Source organism: Dryobates pubescens, chromosome 22 (assembly GCF_014839835.1).
Source record: "Dryobates pubescens isolate bDryPub1 chromosome 22, bDryPub1.pri, whole genome shotgun sequence".
In the NCBI taxonomy this organism is placed as follows: Eukaryota; Metazoa; Chordata; class Aves; order Piciformes; family Picidae; genus Dryobates; species Dryobates pubescens.
Window position 1 is genome coordinate 1,655,622 of NC_071633.1, and position 24,155 is coordinate 1,679,776.

At 60.9% G+C, this 24,155-nt stretch overlaps 1 protein-coding gene across 1 annotated transcript in view; it reads right to left on the minus strand.

The window, feature by feature from the left end:
* Positions 1-24,155, minus strand: part of SLC25A22 (solute carrier family 25 member 22) — a 91,220-nt gene that overhangs the window by 52,182 nt on the left and 14,883 nt on the right. Inside the window, exon 2 of the mRNA XM_054171776.1 lies at positions 2,549-2,661. Coding sequence (XP_054027751.1) covers positions 2,549-2,568 — 20 coding nt within the window. The 5' untranslated portion in view covers positions 2,569-2,661. The remainder of the gene's footprint in view (positions 1-2,548; positions 2,662-24,155) is intronic.

The following is a 24,155-nucleotide window of genomic DNA, read 5'->3' on the forward strand; positions in this document are numbered from 1 at the left end:
AGAGCAGCCCTGAAGAAAAGGCCTTGGAGTTGCTAGTGGAGGAGAAGCTCAGCAGGAGCCAGCAGGGAGCACTTGCAGCCCAGAGAGCCAAGCAGAGCCTGGGCTGCAGCCAGGGAAGTGTGGCCAGCAGGGCCAGGGAGGGGATTCTGCCCCTCTGCTCCACTCTGTTGAGACCACAGCTGCAGCTCTGGGGCCAGCTCTGGAGCCTCTGTGCCAGGAAGGCTCTGGAGGGGCTGGAAGGTGTCCAGAGCAGGGCCAGGAGGAGGAGCAGAGGGCTGGAGCTGCTCTGCTCTGGAGACAGCCTGAGAGAGTTGGGGTTGTGCAGGCTGGAGAGGAGAAGGCTCCCAGGAGACCTTCTGGTGGCCTTCCAGGAGCTGCAGGGGGCTGCAAGAGAGCTGGGGAGGGACTTTGGAGGGGGTCAGGGAGGGAGAGGACTGGGGGGGATGGAGCAAAACTAGAAGTGGGGAGATGGAGATTGGCTGTGAGGAAGAAGTTGTTGCCCAGGAGGGTGGTGAGAGCCTGGCACAGGCTGCCCAGGGAGGTGGTGGAAGCCTCCTGCCTGGAGGTGTTTGCAGCCAGGCTGGAGGTGGCTGTGAGCAACCTGCTGTGGTGTGAGGTGTCCCTGCCTGTGGCAGGGGGTTGGGGCTGGCTGAGCCTTGAGGTCCCTTCCAGCCCTGCCAGATCTGTGATTCATTCCAAGTGTCAGGCTTCAGATGGCCACAGCCTCCCTGCTGAGGCTGTCCCAGAATCACAGACCTGGAATGAGCACTGAGCCCAACCCCTCCACGAGGATTCCAAGGTCTGTCTCCATGGAACTGCCTTCCAGCAGGATGACCTCTACCCAGTAGTGGGGTACCAGGGCCACACACCCCTCAGGCTGTGTGGAGGTAAACCTCAGGGTGCAAGAGAAGAGTGCCAAGTGCTCTCCAGAGTGGGGAACTGATGACAAATCAAAGCCAGGCCCATGAGCCACCACACTCTGTGGTTATCAGCACAGCCCAGGCCTCCTTTCACTAGCAGGAGGCAGTGGGAGATAGACTCAGCAGATGCTCAGGGGGGGCAGCCCCCTGCCTGCAGCAGCCAGGCACTGCCAAGGGCTGGCTCTCTCTTACCAGGTTTCATTCACCCACTGAGCTCTCCTGTCCTGACCTGGTCACCTGGACAAGCAGATGTGAGGAGAGGACCACAAAAAGCCCCCACAGCAAGGATGCAAGGTCCTGCTCCTGGGGCAGGCCAATCCCAGGCACAAATAGAAACTGGGTGCAGAGTGGGTTGGGAAGAGGCCTGAAGGAAAAGCCTTGGGTGCTGAGTAGCCCCCCAGGAGCCAGCAGTGCCTCCTGCAGCCCTCAGGCAGCTGGGTGCTGGGCTGCAGCCACAGCAGGGTGGGCAGAGGGCAGCAGAGGGGATTCTGCCCCTGGGCTCTGCTCAGACCTCACCTCCAATCCTGCCTCCAGCTCTGCTGTCCCCAGCAGCAGAAGGACTCAGAGCTGCTGCAGGGAGGCCAGAGGAGGCCACAAAGATGCTGCCAGGGCTGGAGCAGCTCTGCTGGGAGCACAGGCTGAGGGAGCTGGGGCTGTGCAGCCTGCAGAGGAGAAGGCTCCAGGGGCACCTCAGAGCTGCTGCCAGGAGCTGAAGGGATCCTGCAGGAAGGCTGCAGAGAGACCTTTTACAAGAGAGTCCACCCACAGGATTTCAATTGAAGCAGAATAGCTTTAGATTGGACCTTAGGAAGAAATTCTTCACTCCAAGGCAGGCAAAGCTCTGGCACAGGCTGCCCAGGGAGGCTGTGGCTGCCTCCTGCCTGGAGGTGTTGAAGGCCAGGCTGGATGAGGCCCTGAGCAGCCTGTGCTGGTGAGAGGTGTCCCTGCCATGGCAGGGGCTTGGATTGGATGACCTCTAAGGCCTCCTGCAGCCTAAAGCTGCTCTCTGGTTTCCCTGGGGGGACTTCCCCAGCAGCAGCCAGGCAAACCCAACCTGCAGCACCCTGCAGATCCATCTGCCACAGGTCCTAGGCAGCTGAGGGTACAACTGCATCTGTCCAGGAGACACATCCTGGGAGGACTCAAATCCATGCCAGGGCCAACACCCTCTGAAGTGCCTGCTGTGCACTTCAGTGCCAGCAATGGTTGCTGCTGCTCCCTGCTCCTGCAGAGCCCGGAGCACCGACTGGCAGCAGGGCACAAGGCTGCATCTGTGTGGACTTTGCAAGCACAGTCCCTGCATTCCCAGCTGCTCAGGGAGCTGCCTTTGCTCCTGCAGCCTCAGCCAGCTGAAGGCAGCAGGTCAAGCTGACCTTTGCAAGAGGAAGCACAAAGGAAGAGCCTGGTGCTGGGCAGAAGGCAAAAGGCAGTGAGAAAAGGGAGGCAAAGGCAGCAGTGCTGTGCCAGCACAGCAAAGCCAAAGCCAGGTGCAAAGAGCAGCAGGTAAGAAAGGAGCAGAGAAGGAATGAGAACTGCTGAGGGCCCTCAGGTCACCTCCTCCCACCTCCTCCTGTCCCCAAGGGGACTGAGTTTGAAAGGGGAGATGCAAAGCACAGGCCACAGCTCACCTGATCTGTTTATCAGCCATTTAATTCCACCTTCCTCTGGTTAAGAAGTGAAGCTGCTCCTGCAAATCCCTCCTGCAGTGCCTCTTCAGTCACCTCCTCACTTCACTTTCTTCCTGCAGAAGGACAGAAAGACACCAAGGAGACATAGCTGAGACACTTGGACTCTTCCTGAAGCTCAGGTCCTGCTGGGGAGGCCACAGGGTGAGGCCACCTGAGGACCACTTGAAGTGAAGGGAGCTCCTGGCTGGAGAGAGCTGCAGAGGGAGCTGCAGCAGTGTGGATAAACACAGCAGAGAGCAGCCAGAGCTGGCAGCCCCCAGCACCATGTGAGGAGCAGCAGCAGCCAGGCAGGGCAGAGCTCTGCCCAGCACCACAGAGGAGGGAGGACTCCACACAGCAAAAGTCCCACAGGGCACTCTGGACTTCCAAACCCTCTGCAGGTCCACCTCCAGACAGCCATGCACCTCCCCTTGGGCACAGGCTGGGAGAGCTGGGGCTGCTCAGCCTGGAGGAGAGAAGGCTCCAGGGAGAGCTCAGAGCAGCCTTGTAGTGCCTGAAGGGCTCCAGGAGAGCTGGGGAGGGACTCTGGACAAGGGCTGGGAGTGCCAGGCTGAGGGACAATGGCTTTGAGCTGGGAGAGAGGAGATTGAGAGTGGAGAGGAGGAAGAAATGGTTGAGAGTGAGGCTGGGGAGACTCTGGCACAGGCTGCCCAGGGAGGCTGTGGCTGCCTCCTGCCTGGAGGGGTTCAGGGCCAGGCTGGATGAGGCCCTGAGCAGCCTGTGCTGGTGGGAGGTGTCCCTGCCCATGGCAGGGGCTTGGGGCTGGATGAGCTCTGAGCTCTCTTCCAGCCCAACCCATTCTGTGCATCTCTGCCACCACAGGACCTGCTCAGTACCTCCCTCCACAGCCTCACAGACTGCAGCTGGTGGGAAGGAAGCCTCCAAGGGCATCCTGTGCCATGGGCAGCAGGGACAGCTCCAGCCAGAGCAGGCTGCCCAGGGACACAGCCAGGCTGAGCCTGAATGGCTCCAGGGATGGAGCCTCCAGCACCTCCCTGGGCAGCCTGTGCCAGAGTCTCCCCAGCCTCCTTGGGCACAACTCCCTCCTGGTGTCCAACCTGACCCTGCCCTGCTCCAGTGCCAAACCCTTGCCCCTTGGCCTATCCCCACAGCCCCTCCTGAGCAGTCCCTCCCCAGCTGCCTGCAGCTCCCCTGCAGATACTGAACTGCAGCTCTGAGCTCTCCCTGCAGCCTTCTCCTCTCCAGGCTGCACAGCCCCAACCCTCCCAGCCTGTGTCCAGAGCAGAGGCTCTGCAGCCTCTGATGATCTTTGTGGCCTCCTCTGGAGCCTCTCCAGCAGCTCCAGGTCCTTCTTGTGCAGCAGGTCTGGAGGCAGTGCTGCAGATGGGGTCTCAGCAGAGCAGAGCAGAGGGGCACCATCCCCTCTCTCTCTCTCTCCACCTCTGGCCACACTGCTTTGGATGCAGCCCAGCAGAGGCTCAGTCTCTGGGCTCTCAGTGCCCACACAGCCCTGCTGTTTCTGAAGGACACTCTTCAAAGCCCTGCTCCTCCAGTGGGCACAATCCTTCCTCCCCCCAGCCCCAAAGGACAGCCCAGGCTCACTCCTGTGCCATCACTGTCTTTCAAGTAGTGTCCCTCCCTTCCCCAGGCTGCTGGTGGGACAGTGCCCTTTGGATCACTCCTTTCAGCTCAGTGCCTCCTGGCACAGCACCCAAGCTCCAAGCCTGGGCCCCAAGACTCCTGCTCTCTGCTTCTCAAGGGGAGCTGGCAGCAGGCACCACACAAAGAGGTCTGGCCCCTGGAGCACCTTTCAGAAGCAGAGCCACAACCTTCAGCTTCCTGGAGGTGTCCTCCTCTCCCCCTCACCTCCACCCTGGCAATTTCAGGTGCCCTATGGTTTCACCAAGCACCTCAGCAGCACTCTCCTCCCTCTCTCCCTCCTGGCTGCTGAGCCAGAAGCCAAGGAGGACTCTTAGCTCTCTGCCTCTGGAATGAAGTTTGCCCTTTAACTGCTGATCTCCTAAGCCACACAGAACCTCACATCCAACAAGGTGCTTTGCAGGCTGAGACTTCTGCTCTGGAGGTGCAGCCTGAGATGTCCCTGAAAGTGTAAAGAGCTGGAGATGGTGCAGACAGGTATGAGAAGGAGATGAGGTGCCAAGGAGAAGGGGCCAGGCTCTGTTCAGTGCTGTCCTGGGGCAGGACAAGAGGCCATGGGCACAAACTGGCACCCAGGAGGTTCCACCTCAACCTGAGGAGAAACTTAGGTGTGAGGCTGCTGGAGGCCTGGAGCAGGCTGCCCAGGCAGGCTGTGGAGTCTCCTTCCCTGGAGACATTCAAGCCCCCCCTGGATGTGTTCCTCTGAGCCCTGCCTTGCTTGCCCTGCTCTGGCAGGGTTGCTGCACTCAGTGATCCCTGGAGATCCCTTCCAAGCCCTAAGGCTCCATGACTCCATGAGGAGAGGCTGCACTGTCCAGCACTGAGCTGCTCCCCTCCCTCTCACATCCAATGCTGAGGAGAGGGCAGCAAGAAGGCCTCTGCACAGCCCCACAGCTGCACAAGGCTAAAGCTGCTGCTGCTGGAGTCCCACATCCAAAGTCAGGAGAGACCCACACAGAATCACAGAACCAAGAAGGCTGCAAAAGGCCTCAGAGAGCATCAAGCCCAAGCTGTCACCCAGCACCTCCTGGCAGCTCAACCATGGAGCTGCCTGGGATAGAGGCTCCAAACCACTGCACAAGGACCTCCCCCCCAGACCTCTCCATCACACCTTCATCCCTTCCCTGACCCCTCCTCAGTTTACCTGACCATAACTAATGCATGGGAGCAGACCTTCAAGACCTCAGGCTCAGCTAAATCTCTACTGTCTGAGGGCAAATCACAGAACCACAGAGTGGCTCAGCTTGGAAGGGAGCTCAGAGGTCATCTCCTCCAGCCCCCTGCCATGGGCAGGGACCCCTCCCACCAGCACAGGCTGCTCAGGGCCTCATCCAGCCTGGTCCTGAACACCTCCAGGCAGGAGGCAGCCACAGCCTCCCTGGGCAGCCTGTGCCAGAGGCTCCCCAGCCTCACACTGAAGAATTCAGAGGGGTTCTGGAGGAGGAGGAAGAGGAGGAGGTCTGTTTCCCTCACGTTTCTGCCAGCAGAGCTGGGGGTGCTGTCTAGCCCTGTCTGTGCTCAGCAGCTGCTGCTGTGCTGCCTCCAGACATGATGCCAAGGGAATGGCACTGAACCATACACTGGGCTGCCTTGGAAAGGACCTTAAAGCTCATCCACTTCCAACCCCCTGCCACAGACAGGGACACCTCCTGCTGGACCAACTTGCTCAAGGCCTCATCCGACCTGGCTCTGAACACTGCCAGGCTTGGAGCCTCCACAACTGCCCTGGGCAGCCTGTGCCAGTGAGGCACCCCCCTCATGGGGAGGGATGTCCTCCTAACCTCTAAGCCCAGCTTCTCCCCGCTCCAAGCCATTTTCCCTCGTCCTGGCACTGCCAGCCCTCGGCCAGAGTCCCTCCCCAGCTCTCCTGGAGCCTCTGCTCCTCCTCCTAGGTCCTTGTTAGGCTCTTTCCTTGAGCTCCTGAGCTCTGAGACCTTCCACGTGTGAATTTCTTCCTCATCTCCAGCCTCAGTCTCCCCTCCCCAGCTCTGCTGGAGCCCTTCAGGCACTGCAAGGCTGCTCTGAGGTCTGCCTGGAGCCTTCTCTCCTCCAGCCTGCACAGCCCCAACTCTCCCAGCCTGCCTGCAGAGGGGAGATGTTCTGTGTGCTGCCTCCTGCAGTCCATCCAAAAGCCACCTACAGATCCCAGCACAGATCCTGGCAGGCCCCAGTGCTGCCTGCAGAGCAGCAGGAGGCCTGGGTGATGCTGGGAAGCTGCCCTTTGCTGGTGACATTGGGTGGGTAACTCCTGGTGAGGTGCAGCAGTGTGTCAGCCTGCCCTGGCCCCTGCCAGCAGCACCTCCCCCATGGCACCAGTGCCATGCTGGGGATGGCTCAGTCCTCTGTTGGTGGGTTGCTGCTGGCTCAGCTTGGAAGGGAGCTGAAAGGTCATCTCCAAGTCCCTGCCATGGGCAGGGACACCTCCCACCAGCACAGGCTGCTCAGGGCCTCATCCAGCCTGGTCCTGAACACCCCCAGGCAGGAGGCAGCCACAGCCTCCCTGGGCAGCCTGTGCCAGAGTCTCCCCAGCCTCACACTGAGGAACTTCTTCCTCAGCTCCACTCTGCCCCTGCTCTGCCTCAGCTCCAAACCATTCCCCCTGGGCCTGGCTCCAGACCCCCTCAGCCAAAGTCTCTCTGCAGCCTTCCTGCAGGATCCCTTCAGCTCCTGGCAGCAGCTCTGAGGTGCCCCTGGAGCCTTCTCCTCTGCAGGCTGCACAGCCCCAGCTCCCTCAGCCTGTGCTCCCAGCAGAGCTGCTCCAGCCCTGGCAGCATCTCTGTGGCCTCCTCTGGGCTCCCTGCAGCAGCTCTGAGTCCTTCTGCTGCTGGGGACAGCAGAGCTGGAGGCAGGCCTGGAGGTGAGGTGTGAGCAGAGCCCAGGGGCAGAATCCCCTCCCTTGATGTGCACATCCACGACAGCAGCTTGGTTCTTGGTTCATCTGAATCTGTCCTCTACCAATTCCACCAGAGTGAGACCAAAACACCAACCTCCAGAGAGCCCAACTGCTGCCAGCCTGTGCAGCTGGCACAACCTTGCCCTGAGCTGTGGAAGCTGCATGGATAAGCTCTGCAGCCTCAGGAGGGTACCTGGGGTGGGTGAAGCAGCAGCTCTGCCAGAGCACAAGCACCAGGTGGTGCTGGCACCGTGCTCCAAGCCCTGGCAAACCACCCCCCTGCTGCCCCTGCTGCAGCCTCCCCCAGGGAAGGACATCCTGGATGCCAGGCACCCCCCACAAAGGGCCAGGCAGGAGGGGACACCAAGGCTGCTGCTGCTCACCATGGAGGGTGAGACACAGAGAAGGACACACAAATGGAGTCTGAGGTGTGCTGGGGCTGGAGCAGGCAGACTCCCAGCTGGCACTGGGCTGGAAGGGGACCCTCAGAAGCCACCATGTCCAACCCCCCTGCAGGCAGCAGGGACACCTCCAGCTAGAGCAGACCTCCAAACTCAGCCAGTCCAACCTTCAACCCAAGCCCACCATGGGCACCAAGCCCTGGCCCCAGCTGCCATGGCCACAGGAACCCCTCCAGCCATGGGGACTCCACCACCCCCCTGGGCAGCCTCTGCCAGGCCCTGACCACTCTGCCACCAAAGACATTTTTCCTCCTCTCCAACCCAAGCCTCCCCTGGCACAATTCCAGGCCAGTTCCTCTCCTCCTGTGCCCTGAGCCTGGGGAGCAGAGCCCAAGCCCAGCTCCCTGCAGCCTCCTCTCAGGGAGCTGCAGAGAGCAATGAGGTCTCCCTCAGCCTCCTCTGCTCCAGGCTGAACCCCCCCAGCTCCCTCAGCTGCTGCTCCCCAGCCCTGCTCTCCAGACCCTTCCCCAGCTCTGTTGCCCTTCTCTGGCCCCTCCATGCCTTAAACCAGGGCTGCTCCTTACCTGCTGTCACAAGCAGAGTGATGGGGCAGAAGATGCTACTGCACAAGAGGGCTTTGGGTGAGCTGAGTTTAGCTCAGTCCTGTTTCAGACTGCTGGCTTCAGCCCTCCACCTGCCCAGCAAGTGCAGAGCCTTCCCCAGCAGGAAAACCTCTGTTGCTCCCCACCAGGAAAGTGATGCTCCTGCTGCAGCTGCACAGCAGGAAGGGCTCAAAGCAACCCTGCTGGGTTTCAAAGCAGGCAAGGTCACAGGTTCCAGGGGTGCTGGCCAGCAAATGCCAGGCTGAGGATCATCTCCCCTAACAAAAGCTGCTCAGCTCCTGGGTGAGCAAGGGGCAGAGGACAATGGGATGGGTTTAGAGCAGACACCAGCACTCCAGAACTGTTGATACAGCACCTGGCAGGGCAGAGGCCTGGGGATTTGAGTGCATTAAGGGATCTGAGTGCACTGAGCTGGAAGGGCTCTCTCAGCTCTGTTTGTTTAAGCAGAGCTCCAGGAAGGGCCATTTGCAAAACAAACCCAAAGGCTCTGCCAGCTCCAGCTGAGCACTTTGCTGTCACCTGCTGAGCCCTGCCCCAGTGCACAGAGAGACAGAGAGCCAGCTTGGAGGGGACCCCAGGCATCATCTGCTCCAACCTGTGTGGGGGCTGGAGCAGCTGCAAGGAGCTGGCCCAGCACCCTGCCAGGCTGAGCCTGCCCCCTGCCCGGTGCAGGGCATCCACTGCTGCCCCTGGGAGATGATTCCAGTGCCCAGCTGTGCCCATGGGGAACATTTCCCTCTGGAGCCCAAAGGGAATGTGCCCAGCAGGGACTTGGCCCCAGCAGCCCTTGGCTGCCCCAGGGGACTCTGTCCCAAGGGAGTCTCCATCCTCCTGCAGCCACCCTTGGTGTCCTGCTCCATGCTGCTGAGCTCTGCCCTGAGCCTTCTCTGCTCCAGGCTGATCAGAGCCAGCTCTCAGCCTCTCCTCACCTGGCAGAGAGCTTCCAGGCCTCTGAATAACTCCCTGGCTCTCCTCTGGACACTTCCCAGCCCCTCCACACCTTTAAACAGCAGGGAGCAAAGGTGCAGGCAGTGCTCCAGCTGGGGCCTGACTCTGCTGAGCAGAGTGGGACAAAGACTTCTTTATCTGTGCTGGTGGTGCCCTTAGTGCTGCAGCCCAGCATCCAGGTGGCTTCCTTGCTGCTGCTACCCAGCATCCTGGAGGCTTCCTGGCTGCTGCAGCCCAGCATCCAGGTGGCTTCCTTGCTGCTGCAACCCAGCACCCTGGAGGCTTCCTTGCTGCTGCAACCCAGCATCCTGGAGGCTTCCTTGCTGCTGCAACCCAGCACCCTGGAGGCTTCCTTGCTGCTGCAACCCAGCATCCTGGTGGCTTCCTTGCTGCTGCAACCCAGCACCCTGGAGGCTTCCTTGCTGCTGCAACCCAGCACCCTGGAGGCTTCCTTGCTGCTGCAACCCAGCACCCTGGAGGCTTCCTTGCTGCTGCAACCCAGCATCCTGGAGGCTTCCTTGCTGCTGCAGCCCAGCACCCTGGAGGCTTCCTTGGTGCTGCAGCCCAGCACCCTGGTGGCTTCCTTGCTGCTGCAGCCCAGCATCCTGGTGGCTTCCTTGGTGCTGCAACCCAGCATCCTGGAGGCTTCCTTGGTGCTGCAACCCAGCATCCTGGAGGCTTCCTTGCTGCTGCAACCCAGCACCCTGGTGGCTTCCTTGGTGCTGCAGCCCAGCACCCTGGAGGCTTCCTTGCTGCTGCAACCCAGCATCCTGGAGGCTTCCTTGGTGATGCATCCCAGCACCCTGGAGGCTTCCTTGCTGCTGCAACCCAGCACCCTGGAGGCTTCCTTGCTGCTGCAGCCCAGCACCCTGGTGGCTTCCTTGCTGCTGCAACCCAGCATCCTGGTGGCTTCCTTGCTGCTGCAGCCCAGCACCCTGGTGGCTTCCTTGCTGCTGCAACCCAGCATCCTGGAGGCTTCCTTGCTGCTGCAGCCCAGCATCCTGGTGGCTTCCTTGCTGCTGCAACCCAGCATCCTGGAGGCTTCCTTGGTGATGCATCCCAGCACCCTGGAGGCTTCCTTGCTGCTGCAACCCAGCATCCAGGTGGCTTCCTTGCTGCTCCAACCCAGCATCCTGGAGGCTTCCTTGCTGCTGCAACCCAGCATCCTGGAGGCTTCCTTGGTGCTGCAGCCCAGCACCCTGGAGGCTTCCTTGCTGCTGCAACCCAGCATCCTGGAGGCTTCCTCAGCTGCTGCAACCCAGCATCCTGGAGGCTTCCTTGCTGCTGCAACCCAGCATCCTGCTGGCTTCCTTGCTGCTGCAGCCCAGCACCCTGGTGGCTTCCTTGCTGCTGCAACCCAGCATCCTGGAGGCTTCCTTGGTGCTGCAACCCAGCATCCTGGAGGCTTCCTTGCTGCTGCAACCCAGCGTCCTGGAGGCTTCCTTGCTGCTGCAACCCAGCATCCTGGAGGCTTCCTTGCTGCTGCAACCCAGCATCCTGCTGGCTTCCTTGCTGCTGCAGCCCAGCACCCTGGTGGCTTCCTTGCTGCTGCAACCCAGCATCCTGGAGGCTTCCTTGCTGCTGCAACCCAGCATCCTGGAGGCTTCCTTGCTGCTGCAACCCAGCATCCTGCTGGCTTCCTTGCTGCTGCAGCCCAGCACCCTGGAGGCTTCCTTGGCTTCTGTAACCCAGCATCCTGGAGGCTTCCTTGCTGCTGCAACCCAGCATCCTGGAGGCTTCCTCAGGTGCTGCAACCCAGCATCCTGGAGGCTTCCTCAGCTGCTGCAACCCAGCAACCTGGTGGCTTCCTCAGCTGCTGCAACCCAGCACCCTGGTGGCTTCCTTGGTGCTGCAGCCCAGCACCCTGGAGGCTTCCTTGCTGCTACAACCCAGCATCCTGGAGGCTTCCTTGGTGCTGCAGCCCAGCACCCTGGTGGCTTCCTTGATGCTGCAGCCCAGCACCCTGGTGGCTTCCTTGCTGCTACAACCCAGCATCCTGGAGGCTTCCTCAGCTGCTGCAACCCAGCATCCTGGTGGCTTCCTTGGCTTCTGCAACCCAGCATCCTGGTGGCTTCCTTGGCTTCTGCAACCCAGCATCCTGGTGGCTTCCTTGGCTTCTGCAACCCAGCATCCTGGTGGCTTCCTTGGCTGCTGCAGCACACCCAGAAAGGTTGCACCTGATGTTCTTTGGGGTCCTTTCAACCTGGCACTCTGTCATCCTATGATTCTGTGACCCTGTTCACCCCTGAGCTTGTTGTCCACCAAGACCCCCAGGTCCCTTTTAAGGCACAGGGCTGCTCTCCAGCCAGGTGGATCCCAGGCTGAGCTGCACCCTGGTTATGCACTCCCAGGTTCAAGACCCTGCACTTGTCCCCCTTGAACTTCATGAGGCTCTTGCTAGCTCACTCCTGTGGCCTGTCCAGGTCTCCTGAAGGGTTGCTCTCCCTTCTGGAGTGTCAACCTCTCTACTCATTTCATGATGGTGAAATGCCCTGGGCAGGGAGCTCCTGGGCAGAGCCAGGCTCCCCAGGTAGGAAAACAGCTGCTGCAGTCCTGCAGTCTGAGAGGAGGCAACAGAGAGGCTGGGAAGAGAGTGCCAGGAGTGCCACAGGATAGGTACCACACAAATCCAGATCATGACACACCTCACACAGAGAGAGAAAGGAAGGGCCTAAGACATTGCTCTTGGGACCCAGCACCTGAAAGTGGCCTGCAAGAAAGCCAGGAAGGGACTCTGGCCAAGGGCTGGGAGTGCCAGGCTGAGGGACAATGGCTTTGAGCTGGGAGAGAGGAGATTGAGAGTGGAGAGGAGGAAGAAATGGTTGAGAGTGAGGCTGGGGAGACTCTGGCACAGGCTGCCCAGGGAGGTGACCTCCCTGGAGATGTCCAAGATCAGACTCAATATGGCCCTGGGCAGCCTGCTCTAGTTGGAGCAGGAGAAGGGTTTGAAGCTGAGGCAGAGCAGGGTCAGAGTGGAGCTGAGGAAGAAGTTCTTCAGTGTGAGGCTGCTGAGGCTCTGGCACAGGCTGCCCAGGGAGGCTGTGGCTGCCTCCTGCCTGGAGGTGTTGAAGGCCAGGATGCATCCAAGGTGTCCCTGCCCGTGGCAGGGGCTTGGAGCTGGAGGATCTTGAAGGTCCCTTGCAGCCTGAGCCACTCAGTGGAGAGAGTGAGAGCTGTGTGAGCGCCGAGCTGCGCGCCGCTGGTGCCTTCCTCGAGTGCTGTGAGCACAGCCAGCCAGGGATTGCTGCCCCATTACCCACACCCCAGGGCATCCCCTCCATGCTTATTAAAATGATCAAGCAAATTAGTTTCAGAGCAGCAGAGAGGCTGCAGCCTGGGCAGCAGTACGGTGCCAGGCACAGCAGCAGCAGCACCAGCCCCCAGCTCCCTCTGCCACGGGCAGCCGGCGCAGCCAGCTCCGCAGCCCCGCCGCTCCCTTCCCCCAGCCCCTGGAGAGCGACCAAGCAGCCAGGCTGGGGCTGCCACCATGCAAACCTGCCCAGCTCTGGCTGGACCTGCTCCTCACAGCCTCAGCCCCTGGCACAGTGCAGCTCTTCCTGTGCCCTGCCTTGCCACACGCCACGAGCACCACACAGCTGCGCCAGCCGCCCAGTAAAGTCTTCTTCGGGCTGGCCACCGTTTGCAGCTCCAGCTCTGATCCAAGGACTCAGGGCTGGACTCTTAACCTTTGGCTCTTGCCTTATCACTTGAAGAAGTGGTTATCAGGGAACATCAGCCCAGCCTGGGCATGGGGTCCTGGGCACAGGGTCTCACCACCTGCTGTGCGTGCCACCAGCGGCTGGGGCGGAGAGGCAGGCACCCAACACCTTCACCAGCCAAGACAGGCCGGCAGAAGGAGCAGGTGAAGCTCACCCACCCTTCCCTGACCACACTCACCATGTTCAGTGCCACTACACTGCCCTGGGGCTGTGGGGTGCCCTCCTTTACCCCCAGACCTTGGAATCACTGAACTGTTTCAGTTGGAAGAGACCTCCAAGCTCATCCAGCCCAACACCAACCCAGCCCCACCACAGCCACCGAACCCTGGCCCCAGCTGCCATGGCCACAGGAACACCTCCAGGCATGGGGACTCCACCACCTCCCTGGGCAGCCTCTGCCAAGCCCTGGCCACTCTGGCACCAAAGAAATTGTTCCTCCTCTCCAACCCAAGCCTCCCCTGGCACAATTCCAGGCCAGTTCCTCTCCTTCTCTCACCTGAGCCTGGGGAGCAGAGCCCAAGCCCAGCTCCCTGCAGCCTCCTCTCAGGGAACTGTAGAGAGATGCCATTGCTCTGCCCACACCTCATCCCTGGGGGACCCACAGCTCAGCTGCTCCTTGTCCTGCTCTCCCTCTGCCAGGCTGCCAGAGCTTGCTGGCATCTGCTGCAGGTTCCCAGCCCCCCAGTGCTGCCAGCAGCCCCCCGGCAGAGGCCAGCCCTTGGCTTCTGCCCTCCGCCAGCCCTCACATTTGCAGGCTCTGCCCTCCCCAGCGGGCACAGCCTGTCAGACATGGCAAGCACAGGCAGGCTGCCATCCTGACCAGGATCCTCAGGCACCCTCAGCTGGCAGCAGGGCTGCAGGAAGCGGTCCAGGCCCCCCCAGCCCCAGGCTGCTGCCAGCACACCCATTGGTGCGGCGCGGTCGGGGAGGAGGCAGAGCCGGAGGCCAGCCGATGCTGGAGCTGCCGCTGAAGCAAACCCTCCAGCCACAACCTCCCTGTCTAAATAAACAGCAGAAGGGAAGAGAGGACTCCCTGCCACAGATGCCACAGCACCACAGAATGGCAGGGGGTGGAAGGGACCTCCAGAGACCATCCAGGCCCAGCCCCCTGCCAGAGCAGGGCACCCAGGGCAGGGCACACAGAACACAGCCAGAGGGGGCTGGAAGCTCTCCACACCAGGAGCCTCCACAGCCTCTCTGGGCAGCCTGCTCCAGGCTCCAGCACCCTCACACCAAGGAAGTTTCTCCTCATGCTGAGGTGGAGCCTCCTGGGTTGCACTTTGTGGCCATTGCCTCCTGTCCTGTCCCTGGGCCCCACTGAGCAGAGCCTGGCCCCTTCCTGCCCCCCACCCCTCAGGTATTTACAGACATTGCTCAGCTCCCTCTCAGCCTTCTCCTCTGCAGGCTCTCAGCCCCAGGGCTCTCAGCCTTCCCTCCTCACACAGCTGCTCCAGGCCCTTCAGCATCCTCACAGCCTGCCCTGGACTCTCTCCAGCGGTTCCCTGTCCCTCTTGACCCCTGGGGAGCCCAGAACTGGACACAGTGCTCCAGGTGTGGTCAAACTAGGGCTGAGTAGAGGGGGATGAGAACCTCCCTTGCCCTGCTGGCCACACTCCTCTTTAGGTACCCCAGGAGGCCTTGGCTGTCCCACAAGTAACTTATTGTCCACCAGGATTCCAAGGTCCTTCTCTCTGGAGCTATTTCCCACACTCTGTGGCCACAGCCAGAGAAGCCAACATCAAGAAGCAGGGCTCAGAGGGTGAGAGGAGGGAGCAAAATCATGCAGCATCCACTGGGTGGGGAGGACACAGCCATGAGAACCTTCACAGTCAGAGAGGGTGGAGGGAACAACCAGCACCTAGCACCTGCTGGCAAAGAGAAAGCCTCTGGGCTCAGCACACCACCTTCTCTCCCAGCACAGCCAACCAGCTTCTGCTAAGGGCTGCAGCAAACCTCCATGGCAGCAGCAGCAAGGTCTGAGGGGTGAAAATGAATCATAAGATCACAGACTCATAGCATCGATGAGGCTGGAAAAGCTCTCAGCAAACAGCTCCTGGGAGAAGCTCTCTGGATGTGTGCTGGGCACAGAGCGCAGGAGGGACTCAGCCCCAGCACAGCACAGGAGGGACTCAGCCCCAGCACAGCACAGGAGGGACTCAGCCCCAGCACAGCACAGGAGGGACTCAGCCCCAGGACAGCACAGGAGGGACTCGGCCCCAGCACAGCACAGGAGGGACTCAGCCCCAGCACAGCACAGGAGGGACTCAGCCCCAGGACAGCACAGGAGGGACTCAGCCCCAGCACAGCACAGGAGGGACTCGGCCCCAGCACAGCACAGGAGGGACTCAGCCCCAGGACAGCACAGGAGGGACTCGGCCCCAGCACAGCACAGGAGGGACTCGGCCCCAGCACAGCACAGGAGGGACTCGGCCCCAGCACAGCACAGGAGGGACTCAGCCCCAGCACAGCACAGGAGGGACTCGGCCCCAGCACAGCCCAGGAGGGACTCGGCCCCAGGACATCTCACTTGGGAAGAAGCTGCTGACTTGGCTCCTGTCTGCTCAGGAAGTTTTGGGATGAAGGGGACAGAATCAAAGAAAGAAAGGCTGGCAAAGCCCTCTCAGCTCCCCCAGCCCAGCCACTCTCTAGCTCTGCCAAGGCTGGGGCTAAACCCTGGCCCTCAGCACCACAGCTCTGCCTCTTGGAAACACCTCCAGGGCTGGGCACTCAGCCACCTCCCTGGGCAGCCTGGGCCAGGCTTGGAGAACCCTTTCAGTCAAGACCTTTCTTCCAGTGTCCAACCTAACCCTCCCCTGGGGTAACTTGAGGCCATTTCCTCTTGTCCTGTCCCGTGTAACTTGAACCCCACCAGGCTCCAGCCCCCTCTTGGGGAGCTGCAGAGAGCAATGAGGTCTCCCTCAGCCTCCTCTGCTCCAGACTGAACCCCCCCAGCTCCCTCAGCTGCTCCTCCCCGGCCCTGCTCTCCAGACCCTTCCCCACCTTTGCTGCCCTTCTCTGGCCCTGCTCCATGGAGGGAGCCAGAGGCAGTTTCACCTCTGCCGCTCTGAGGCTCTCAGTAGCAGCAATTCCCTTGCAGCCCCAGGCAGGGCCAGAGCAGCTCTCCAGGCTGGTGGGCACTGCCCCGCTGGCACAGCCTGTGCCCTCCCAGGGCCTGCAGCAGGGCAGTGTGGTGCCCTGGTCCCGTCCTGCCCCAGGCAGAGGCCGTGGGGGCGCAGATGCAAACTCACCGGGCGGGGGGCAGCAGCTGGCTGTGCCGCGGGAGGCTGCGCCGGGAGAGCACCCAGCCCAGGGCAGCTCCCCACCTGCCTCCAGGGCAAGAGGGCCAAAGTCCCAGGGGGGAGGTGCCAGGGCACCTGCCTGCACCATTGGCTGCTCACACCCCCACGGGGACAGGCTGGGTGGCACTGTGCCCACTGGGCTTGCGAGATGGTGGAGACAGCACAGCCCTGGGAGGAGAGGCTGAGGGAGCTGGGGTGGCTTAGCCTGGGGAAGAGGAGGCTCAGGGGAGACCTTCTTGCTCTCTGCAACTCCCTGAAGGGAGGCTGGAGCCAGCTGGGGGTTGGGCTCTTCTCCCAGGTACTCAGCACCAGAACAAGAGGACACAGTCTCAAGCTGTGCCAGGGGAGGTTTAGGTTGGAGGGGAGGAGAAAGTTCTTCCCAGCAAGAGAGATTGGCCCTGGGGATGTGCTGCCCAGGGAGGTGGTGGAGTCCCCATCCCTGGAGGTGTTCAAGAGAGGACTGGATGTGGCCCTTGGAGCCATGGTTGAGCTGCCAGGAGGTGCTGGGTGACAGCTTGGGCTTGATGCTCTCTGAGGCCTTTTGCAGCCTTCTTGGTTCTGTGATTCTGTGTGGGTCTCTCCTGACTTTGGATGCTCTGGCAGGGTTGCTGCACTCAGTGATCCCTGGAGATCCCTTCCAAGCCCTAAGGCTCCATGACTCCATGAGGAGAGGCTGCACTGTCCAGCACTGAGCTGCTCCCCTCCCTCTCACATCCAATGCTGAGGAGAGGGCAGCAAGAAGGCCTCTGCACAGCCCCACAGCTGCACAAGGCTAAAGCTGCTGCTGCTGGAGTCCCACATCCAAAGTCAGGAGAGACCCACACAGAATCACAGAACCAAGAAGGCTGCAAAAGGCCTCAGAGAGCATCAAGCCCAAGCTCTCACCCAGCACCTCCTGGCAGCTCAACCATGGCTCCAAGTGCCACATCCAAGCCCCTCTGGAACCCCTCCAGGGATGGGGACTCCACCACCTCCCTGGGCAGCACATTCCCAGGGCCAATCTCTCTTGCTGGGAAGAACTTTCTCCTCCCCTCCAGCCTGAACCTCCCCTGGCACAGCTTGAGACTGTGTCCTCTTGTTCTGCTGCTGGCTGCCTGGGAGAAGAGCCCAACCCCCAGCTGGCTCCAACCTCCCTGCAGGGAGCTGGAGAGAGCAATGAGGTCTCCCCTGAGCCTCCTCTTCCCCAGAGGCACATGGAGCTCCCTGGGGAAGGAGGCTCCAAGGCAGTGCTCAGGAGCCCCCAGACCACACCATTACCCCTTCATCCCTGCCCCATGGAGTGAACCATGGGCTCTAGAGGTCCCTTCCAGCCCTTCACATTCTGTGATTCCTTGCTGGGATGATAGAGGAGCACCTCAAAACCCCTCCCTCAGGCCACCACCCAGAGGCAAGCTCCTGCCTTGTCCTCTCACTGGGAGCCACAGGGAAGAGTGAAGACCACAAGCACCTTCTGCCACCTCTGTGAGAGCTAAGGCTTGGAGAGGAGGCTCCAAAAGAGCTTCTCCAGGATAAACAACCAGCCCCTGCTGAGATCAGTGCCAGGACTGTTTGCCCTGTTGCTGAGCAGGGGGAGTCCCATGGAGGCCTCTCCTTGCACCACCATCATCTTTCTTCCAGTCTCCAGCCCCTCAACTCAGAAACAGGAGGCCAGTCCATAGGTCCTTAACACCAGCCCAAGCTGCAGCTAGCAGAGAACATCAGCCAGGCACAAAGGTTTGCAGGCACCAACTGCTCCAGGTCAAGGCATCTGCACTCAGGGCAGCCAGGAGCTGTGCTGCTGGAACAAACCCCAGGCACACCCTGCAGCTCTGCATGGCTTGGGAAGCTGCCTGGCATCAAGACCTGCAAAGCAGATCCTCACCTTGAGGCTACCTGAAGGAGGCTCCAGGAGAGCTGGGGAGGGACTTTGGCCAAGGGCTGGGAGTGCCAGGCTGAGGGACAATGGCTTTGAGCTGGGAGAGAGGAGATTGAGAGTGGAGAGGAGGAAGAAATGGTTGAGAGTGAGGCTGGGGAGACTCTGGCACAGGCTGCCCAGGGAGGTCTTTAGAATCATAGAATCAATAAGGTTGGAGAAGACCTCAGAGGTCATCAGGTCCAAGCTGTCACCCAGCACCTCCTGACAGCTCAACCATGGCTCCAAGTGCCACATCCAATCCCCTCTGAAGCAGCTCCAGGGATGGGGACTCCACCACCTCCCTGGGCAGCACATTCCCAGGGCCAATTCCTCTCCCTGGGAAGAACTTTCTCCTCACCTCCAGCCTAAACTTCCCCTGGCACAGCTTGAGACTGTGTCCTCTTGTTCTGGTGCTGCTTGCCTGGGAGAAGAGCCCAACCCCCTCCTGGAGTTGCAGGCCAGGCTGGATGAGGCCCTGAGCAGCCTGTGCTGCTGGGAGGGGTCCCTGCCCCTGGCAGGGGCTTGGAGCTGGCTGAGCTCTGAGCTCCCTTCCAGCCCAACCCACTCTGTGAATCTAGGAGTCTGTAAGCTGGGCCTGGGTATCAGCACTGCAGCACAGCAAGAGGCCCCAGACCTTGGAGCTGTTATTCCAGAGGTTGCCCAGACCTTCAGGCAAGGACAGTGCCTTGTCCTGGAGGGCTTGCAGCTGAACTGCAAGACAGGGTAAGCAAGGAGAGCCGCCAGGAGTGACTCACCCACAGCTCACATGGCAAGGCTCTGGGGCTGCCAGGCTGCAGCAGCCAGGGCCAGGCTCTCAGCTGGACAAATGAGCTTGCAGACATCTCACTGGAGACATGCAGCAGGGTCCTGCTCCATGGGAGGACAGCACAGGAGAGCATTCTCCTAAGGCAGCCACTCAAAGGTGGGAGGGCCAAGAGGTCTGAAAGCCATCACAGCACTCGGAGGGGCAGCAAAGGCGACTGCCAGGGAGCTGCTGGTGCTCTTCCCAACCCAACCTGCCTCCTCAGCAAGGCCTCAAGAGGCAGCTGGGGCTAGTGGGTGAGTCCCAAGAGACCTGGCCCCTCTGCTGTGCCAGAGGCACATCAAGCAGCCTTGCTTCCCTGGAGGCAAAGTGGCATCCCTCGGGGGTCAGCGCTGGGACCAGCTCTATTCAATCTATTCATCAGTGACCTGGATGAGGGCAGAGAGAGCACTGCCAGCAAGTCTGCTGATGGCACCAACCTGGATGGAGTGGCTGAGACACTGGAGGGTTCTGCTGCCCTTCACCAAGGCTTAATCAGGCTGAGAGCTGGGCAGGGAGAAAGAGAATGAAGTTCCACAAGGGCAAAGGTAGAGTCTTGCACCTGGGAAGGAGCAGCCCCATGGGGCAGGACAGGCTGGGGACTGAGCTGCTGCAGAGCAGGGAAGGGGAAAAGGACCTGGGGGTCCTGGGGGATGGGAGGCTGACCCTGAGCCAGCAATGTGCCCTGGTGGCCAAGAAGGCCAAGGGCAGCCTGGGGTGGTGTTGAGCAGGTCCAGAGAGGTTCTCCTCCCGCTCTGCTCTGCCCTGCTGAGGCCACAGCAGGAATCTTGTGTCCAGTTCTGGGCCCCTCAGCTCCAGGAGGACCTCAGGGAGCTGCTGGGAAGAGTCCAGCACAGAGCCACAGAGCTGCTGCAGGCAGTGGAAGAGCTTCCTCATGAGGAGAGGCTGAGGGGGCTGAGGGCTCTGGAGCCTGGAGAGGAGCAGCCTGAGGGTGACCTCACTGCTGGTGCTAAAGCTGTGCAGGGTGATGCCCAGGGGCTGGAGCCAGGCTCTGCTGGGGGATGCCCAAGGACAGCACAAGGGGCAGGGGTGGAAGCTGAGGCAGAGGAAGCTCCATGGAAACAGGAGGAAGAATTTTGTCTCTGTGAGGTCACAGAACCCTGGAACAGGCTGCCCAGGGGGTTGTGGAGTCTCCCTCTCTGGAGACATTCAAACCCCCCCTGGCTGTGTTCCTGTGTGCCCTGGTACAGGTGGGGGGTTGGATTGGATGATCTTTGGAGGTCCCTTCCAGCCCCTGCCTTTCTGTGAGTCTCTCATTTCCCCCCAAGTACCAAACCTCTAAATCATGGACAAATATTTCTGCTCAAGGCAAATTCAGTCTTGGCTTTCCATGGCTTCTATGGAGACATGGAGCAAGAAGTGTAGGAGCCAGGGGGCAAAAAAACCCTTTCCTTGCATATCAGGTTGCCCAGGGAGGCTGAGGCTGCCTCCTGCCTGGAGGTGTTCAGGGCCAGGCTGGATGAGGCCCTGAGCAGCCTGTGCTGGTGGGAGGGGTCCCTGCCCATGGCAGGGGCTTGGAGCTGGCTGAGCTCTGAGCTCCCTTCCAGCCCAACACATTGTGTGATTCAGTGATGCTATGATCATAAACCCTTCAGTGACTCAATGATGAGGTCAGAGCACAGCCACAGCAGAAAGTCAGGCACAGTATTTTGCCTGAAAAGAGTGCTGGGTTCCAACCCTTGGTCTGCAGAGACCTGCCAGCCCTTGCACCACAGCACAGGGACCTCCAGAACAGCTAAGCCCTGAGCAGACACAACCAACCACAGAGATGTGGCAGCCTCTGGACAAAGGCAGATTTCAAAGCTCCTAATCACAGAAGCACAGAGTGGCTCAGCTTGGAAGGGAGCTCAGAGGTCATCTGCTCCAAGCCCCTGCCATGGGCAGGGACACCTCCCACCAGCACAGGCTGCTCAGGGCCTCATCCAGCCTGGCCCTGAACACCCCCAGGCAGGAGGCAGCCACAGCCTCCCTGGGCAGCCTGTGCCAGAGTCTCCCCAGCCTCACACTCAACAACTTCTTCCTCAGCTCCACTCTGCCCCTGCTCTGCCTCAGCTCCAAACCCTTCCCCCTGGGCCTGGCTCCAGCCCCCCTCAGCCAAAGTCTCTCTGCAGCCTTCCTGCAGGATCCCTTCAGCTCCTGGCAGCAGCTCTGAGGTGCCCCTGGAGCCTTCTCCTCTGCAGGCTGCACAGCCCCAGCTCCCTCAGCCTGTGCTCCCAGCAGAGCTGCTCCAGCCCTGGCAGCATCTCTGTGGCCTCCTCTGGGCTCCCTGCAGCAGCTCTGAGTCCTTCTGCTGCTGGGGACAGCAGAGCTGGAGGCAGGGTTGGAGGTGAGGTCTGAGCAGAGCCCAGGGGCAGAATCCCCTCTGCTGCCCACCCTGCTGTGGCTGCAGCTCAGCAGCCAGCTGCCTGAGGGCTGCAGGAGGGCCCTGGGGAGCTGCCCATGGCCCAGGCAGGTTGTTTGGCAGCTGAAGAGCCAGTCCTGCAAGCAGCAGATAGCAGCACTGCCACACATCATCGTGCTGCTGGTGGAAGCAAGCCTGCAGCTTGCCCATCTGTGGATGACACAAGTGGGTGCTTATGGCCAGAGATGCCCCTTCCCAAGTGCCACTTGAGAGCTCATGTAGGCTCACCCTGCACTGCTCTGATTAGGGCTATTTTTAAAGCCACCTTCCTCTGGACCTGCTCTGCACACCACTTTGGAGGAAGTTAGAGCCTCAGAGACATGCAGCATCAGCTGGAGGGAGAGGAGTGAGGAGCTGGAGTCTGGCAGATGGGAGACAAAGAATCACAGCACCACAAAACACTAGGGGCTGGAAGGGACCTCTGGGGAGCATCCAGCCCAAGCCCCCTGCCAGAGCAGGGCACCCAGGGCAGGGCACACAGCAACACAGCCTGGTGGTGTGGGAAAGTCTCCACACCAGGAGACTCCACAGCCCCTCTGGGCAGCCTGCTCCAGGCCTCCAGCAGCCTCACACCTAAGAAGTTTCTCCTCATGCTGAGGTGGAGCCTCCTGGGTTCCAGCTTGTGTCCATTGCCTCTTGTCCTGTCCCAGGACAGCACTGAGCAGAGCCTGGCCCCTTCCTGCCCCCCACCCCTCAGGTATTTGCCCAGATCCCCTCTCAGGCTGCTCTTCAAAGGTGGGAAAGCAAACAAGGACTCAGAGCCAGCATTTCCTCTCTGCTAAGCTGTGGTGGTCAGGAGCAGGCAGAGCCAACTGCCCCAACCCTGGAGGGTCCTGCAGGACCTCCCACCCAGCAACAGTGCAAATGCCTCACTCCAGAGCTCTGCCAGCAGAGCAGGCAGGAAGTGTCCTGCTCCCAGTTTACCATCAGCACCATCTGCAGAGCAGCAGTGAAAGGCAGGCAGCCCAGCAGGCACAGTGAGGGCAGCTTTCCACCTCACTCAGCAGCAGGGAGGCAGAGCAGAGCTGAGGTGCTGAGGTGTGACAGGGACAGTCTCACAGCATCACCAAGGGTGGAAGAGACCCCAAGGATCATCCAGTCCAAGCTGTCACCACAGACCTCATGACCAGACCATGGCACCAAGTGCCACATCCAATCCCCTCTGGAACACCTCCAGGGATGGGGACTCCACCACCTCCCTGGGCAGCACATCCCAGTGGCTAACAACTCTCTCTGGGAAGAACTTTCTCCTCACCTTGAGTCTAAACCTCCCCTGGCACAGCTTGAGACTGTGTCCTCTTGTTCTGCTGCTGGCTGCCTGGGAGAAGAGCCCAACCCCCACCTGGCTCCAACCTCCCTTCAGGGAGCTGCAGAGAGCAATGAGGTCTCCCCTGAGCCTCCTCTTCTGCGGGCTAAGCAACCCCAGCTCCCTCAGCCTCTCCTCACAGGGCTGTGCTCCAGACCCCTCCCCAGCCTCCTTGCCCTTCTCTGGACACCTTCAAGTCTCTCAATGTCCTTCTGAAACTGAGGGGCCCAGAACTGGACACAGGACTCAAGGTGTGGCCTCAGCAGTGCTGAGCACAGGGCACAATGACCTCCCTGCTCCTGCTGGCCACACTCTTCCTGATGCAGGCCAGGATGCCCTTGGCCTTCTTGGCCCCCTGGGCACACTGCTGGCTCCTGTTCAGGCAGCTGTCAATCAGCACCCCCAGGTCCCTCTCTGCCTGGCTGCTCTCAGCCACTCTGCCCCCAGCCTGTAGCTCTGCCTGGGGTTGCTGTGGCCAAAGTGCAGCCCCTGGCACTGGGACTTGTTGAATGCCATCCTGTTGGCCTCTGCCCATCTGCCCAGCCTGGCAAGGTCCCTCTGCAGACCATTCACTCCCCACCAGCCTGGCTCCTGGCTCTCAGCAGACTGAGCCCAGTGGCCCTGCTGGGAGCACCTTCTGGTGCCCAGCTGCAGCAGGGCCTCACCAGAGCAGCACTGCAGCACCCAGGGACTGCTCCTGCTGGACCCTCCTGGGACCCTGCCTGCTCCTGGGGCCAAGCGCAAGGCTGCGGAGGGGGAGGGCTGGCAGGGATGGGATGAGATGGGATGGGATGGGATGGGATGGAGTGGAGTGGAGTGGAATGGTGGAATGGAATGAACCAGGTTGGAAAAGACCTTTGAGCTCATCCAGTCCAACCTCTCCCCCAGCACCATCTGATCAACTCAACCATGGCACCAAGGGCCTCAGCCAGGCTCTTCCTAAACACCTCCAGGGATGGGGACTCCACCACCTCCCTGGGCAGCACATCCCCATGGCCAACAACTCTCTCAGTGAAGAACTGTCTCCTCACCTCCCCTGGCACAGCTTGATACTGTGTCCTCTTGTTCTGGTGCTGGCTGCCTGGGGGAAGAGCCCAACCCCCTCAGCCCTGCTGGCAGCTGGTGGCACTCCCTCAGGGAGAGCATGGAGTGCACAGGATGGATGTCACACAGTTCAAGGCTTCCAGGACCCTGATGGTGGCCACAAGTCATGGAACCACAGAATGTCTCCAGAATCAGAGTGGTCCAGGCCAGGAGAGAGCTCCAGAGCTCCTCCAGCCCCAGCCCTGCCCCCAGCAGGGACATCCTCCCCTGCAGCAGGCTGCCCAGAGCCCTCTCCAGCCTCCCCTGGAACAGCTCCAGGGATGGAGCCTCAGCCACCTCCCTGGGCAGCCTGCTGCAGGGTTCCAGCAGCCTCCTGGGGCAGAACTTGTTCCTCACATCCAATCTCCAGCTGCTCTGCTCTGCTTTGAAGCCATTGCCCCTGGGCCTGGCCCTGCAGCCCTTTGGGCACAGTCTCTCTGCAGCCTTCTTGGAGCCCCTTCAGGTCCTGGCAGCTGCTCTGAGCTCTGCCTGGAGCCTTCTCCTCTGCAGGCTGCACAGCCCCAGCTCCCTCAGCCT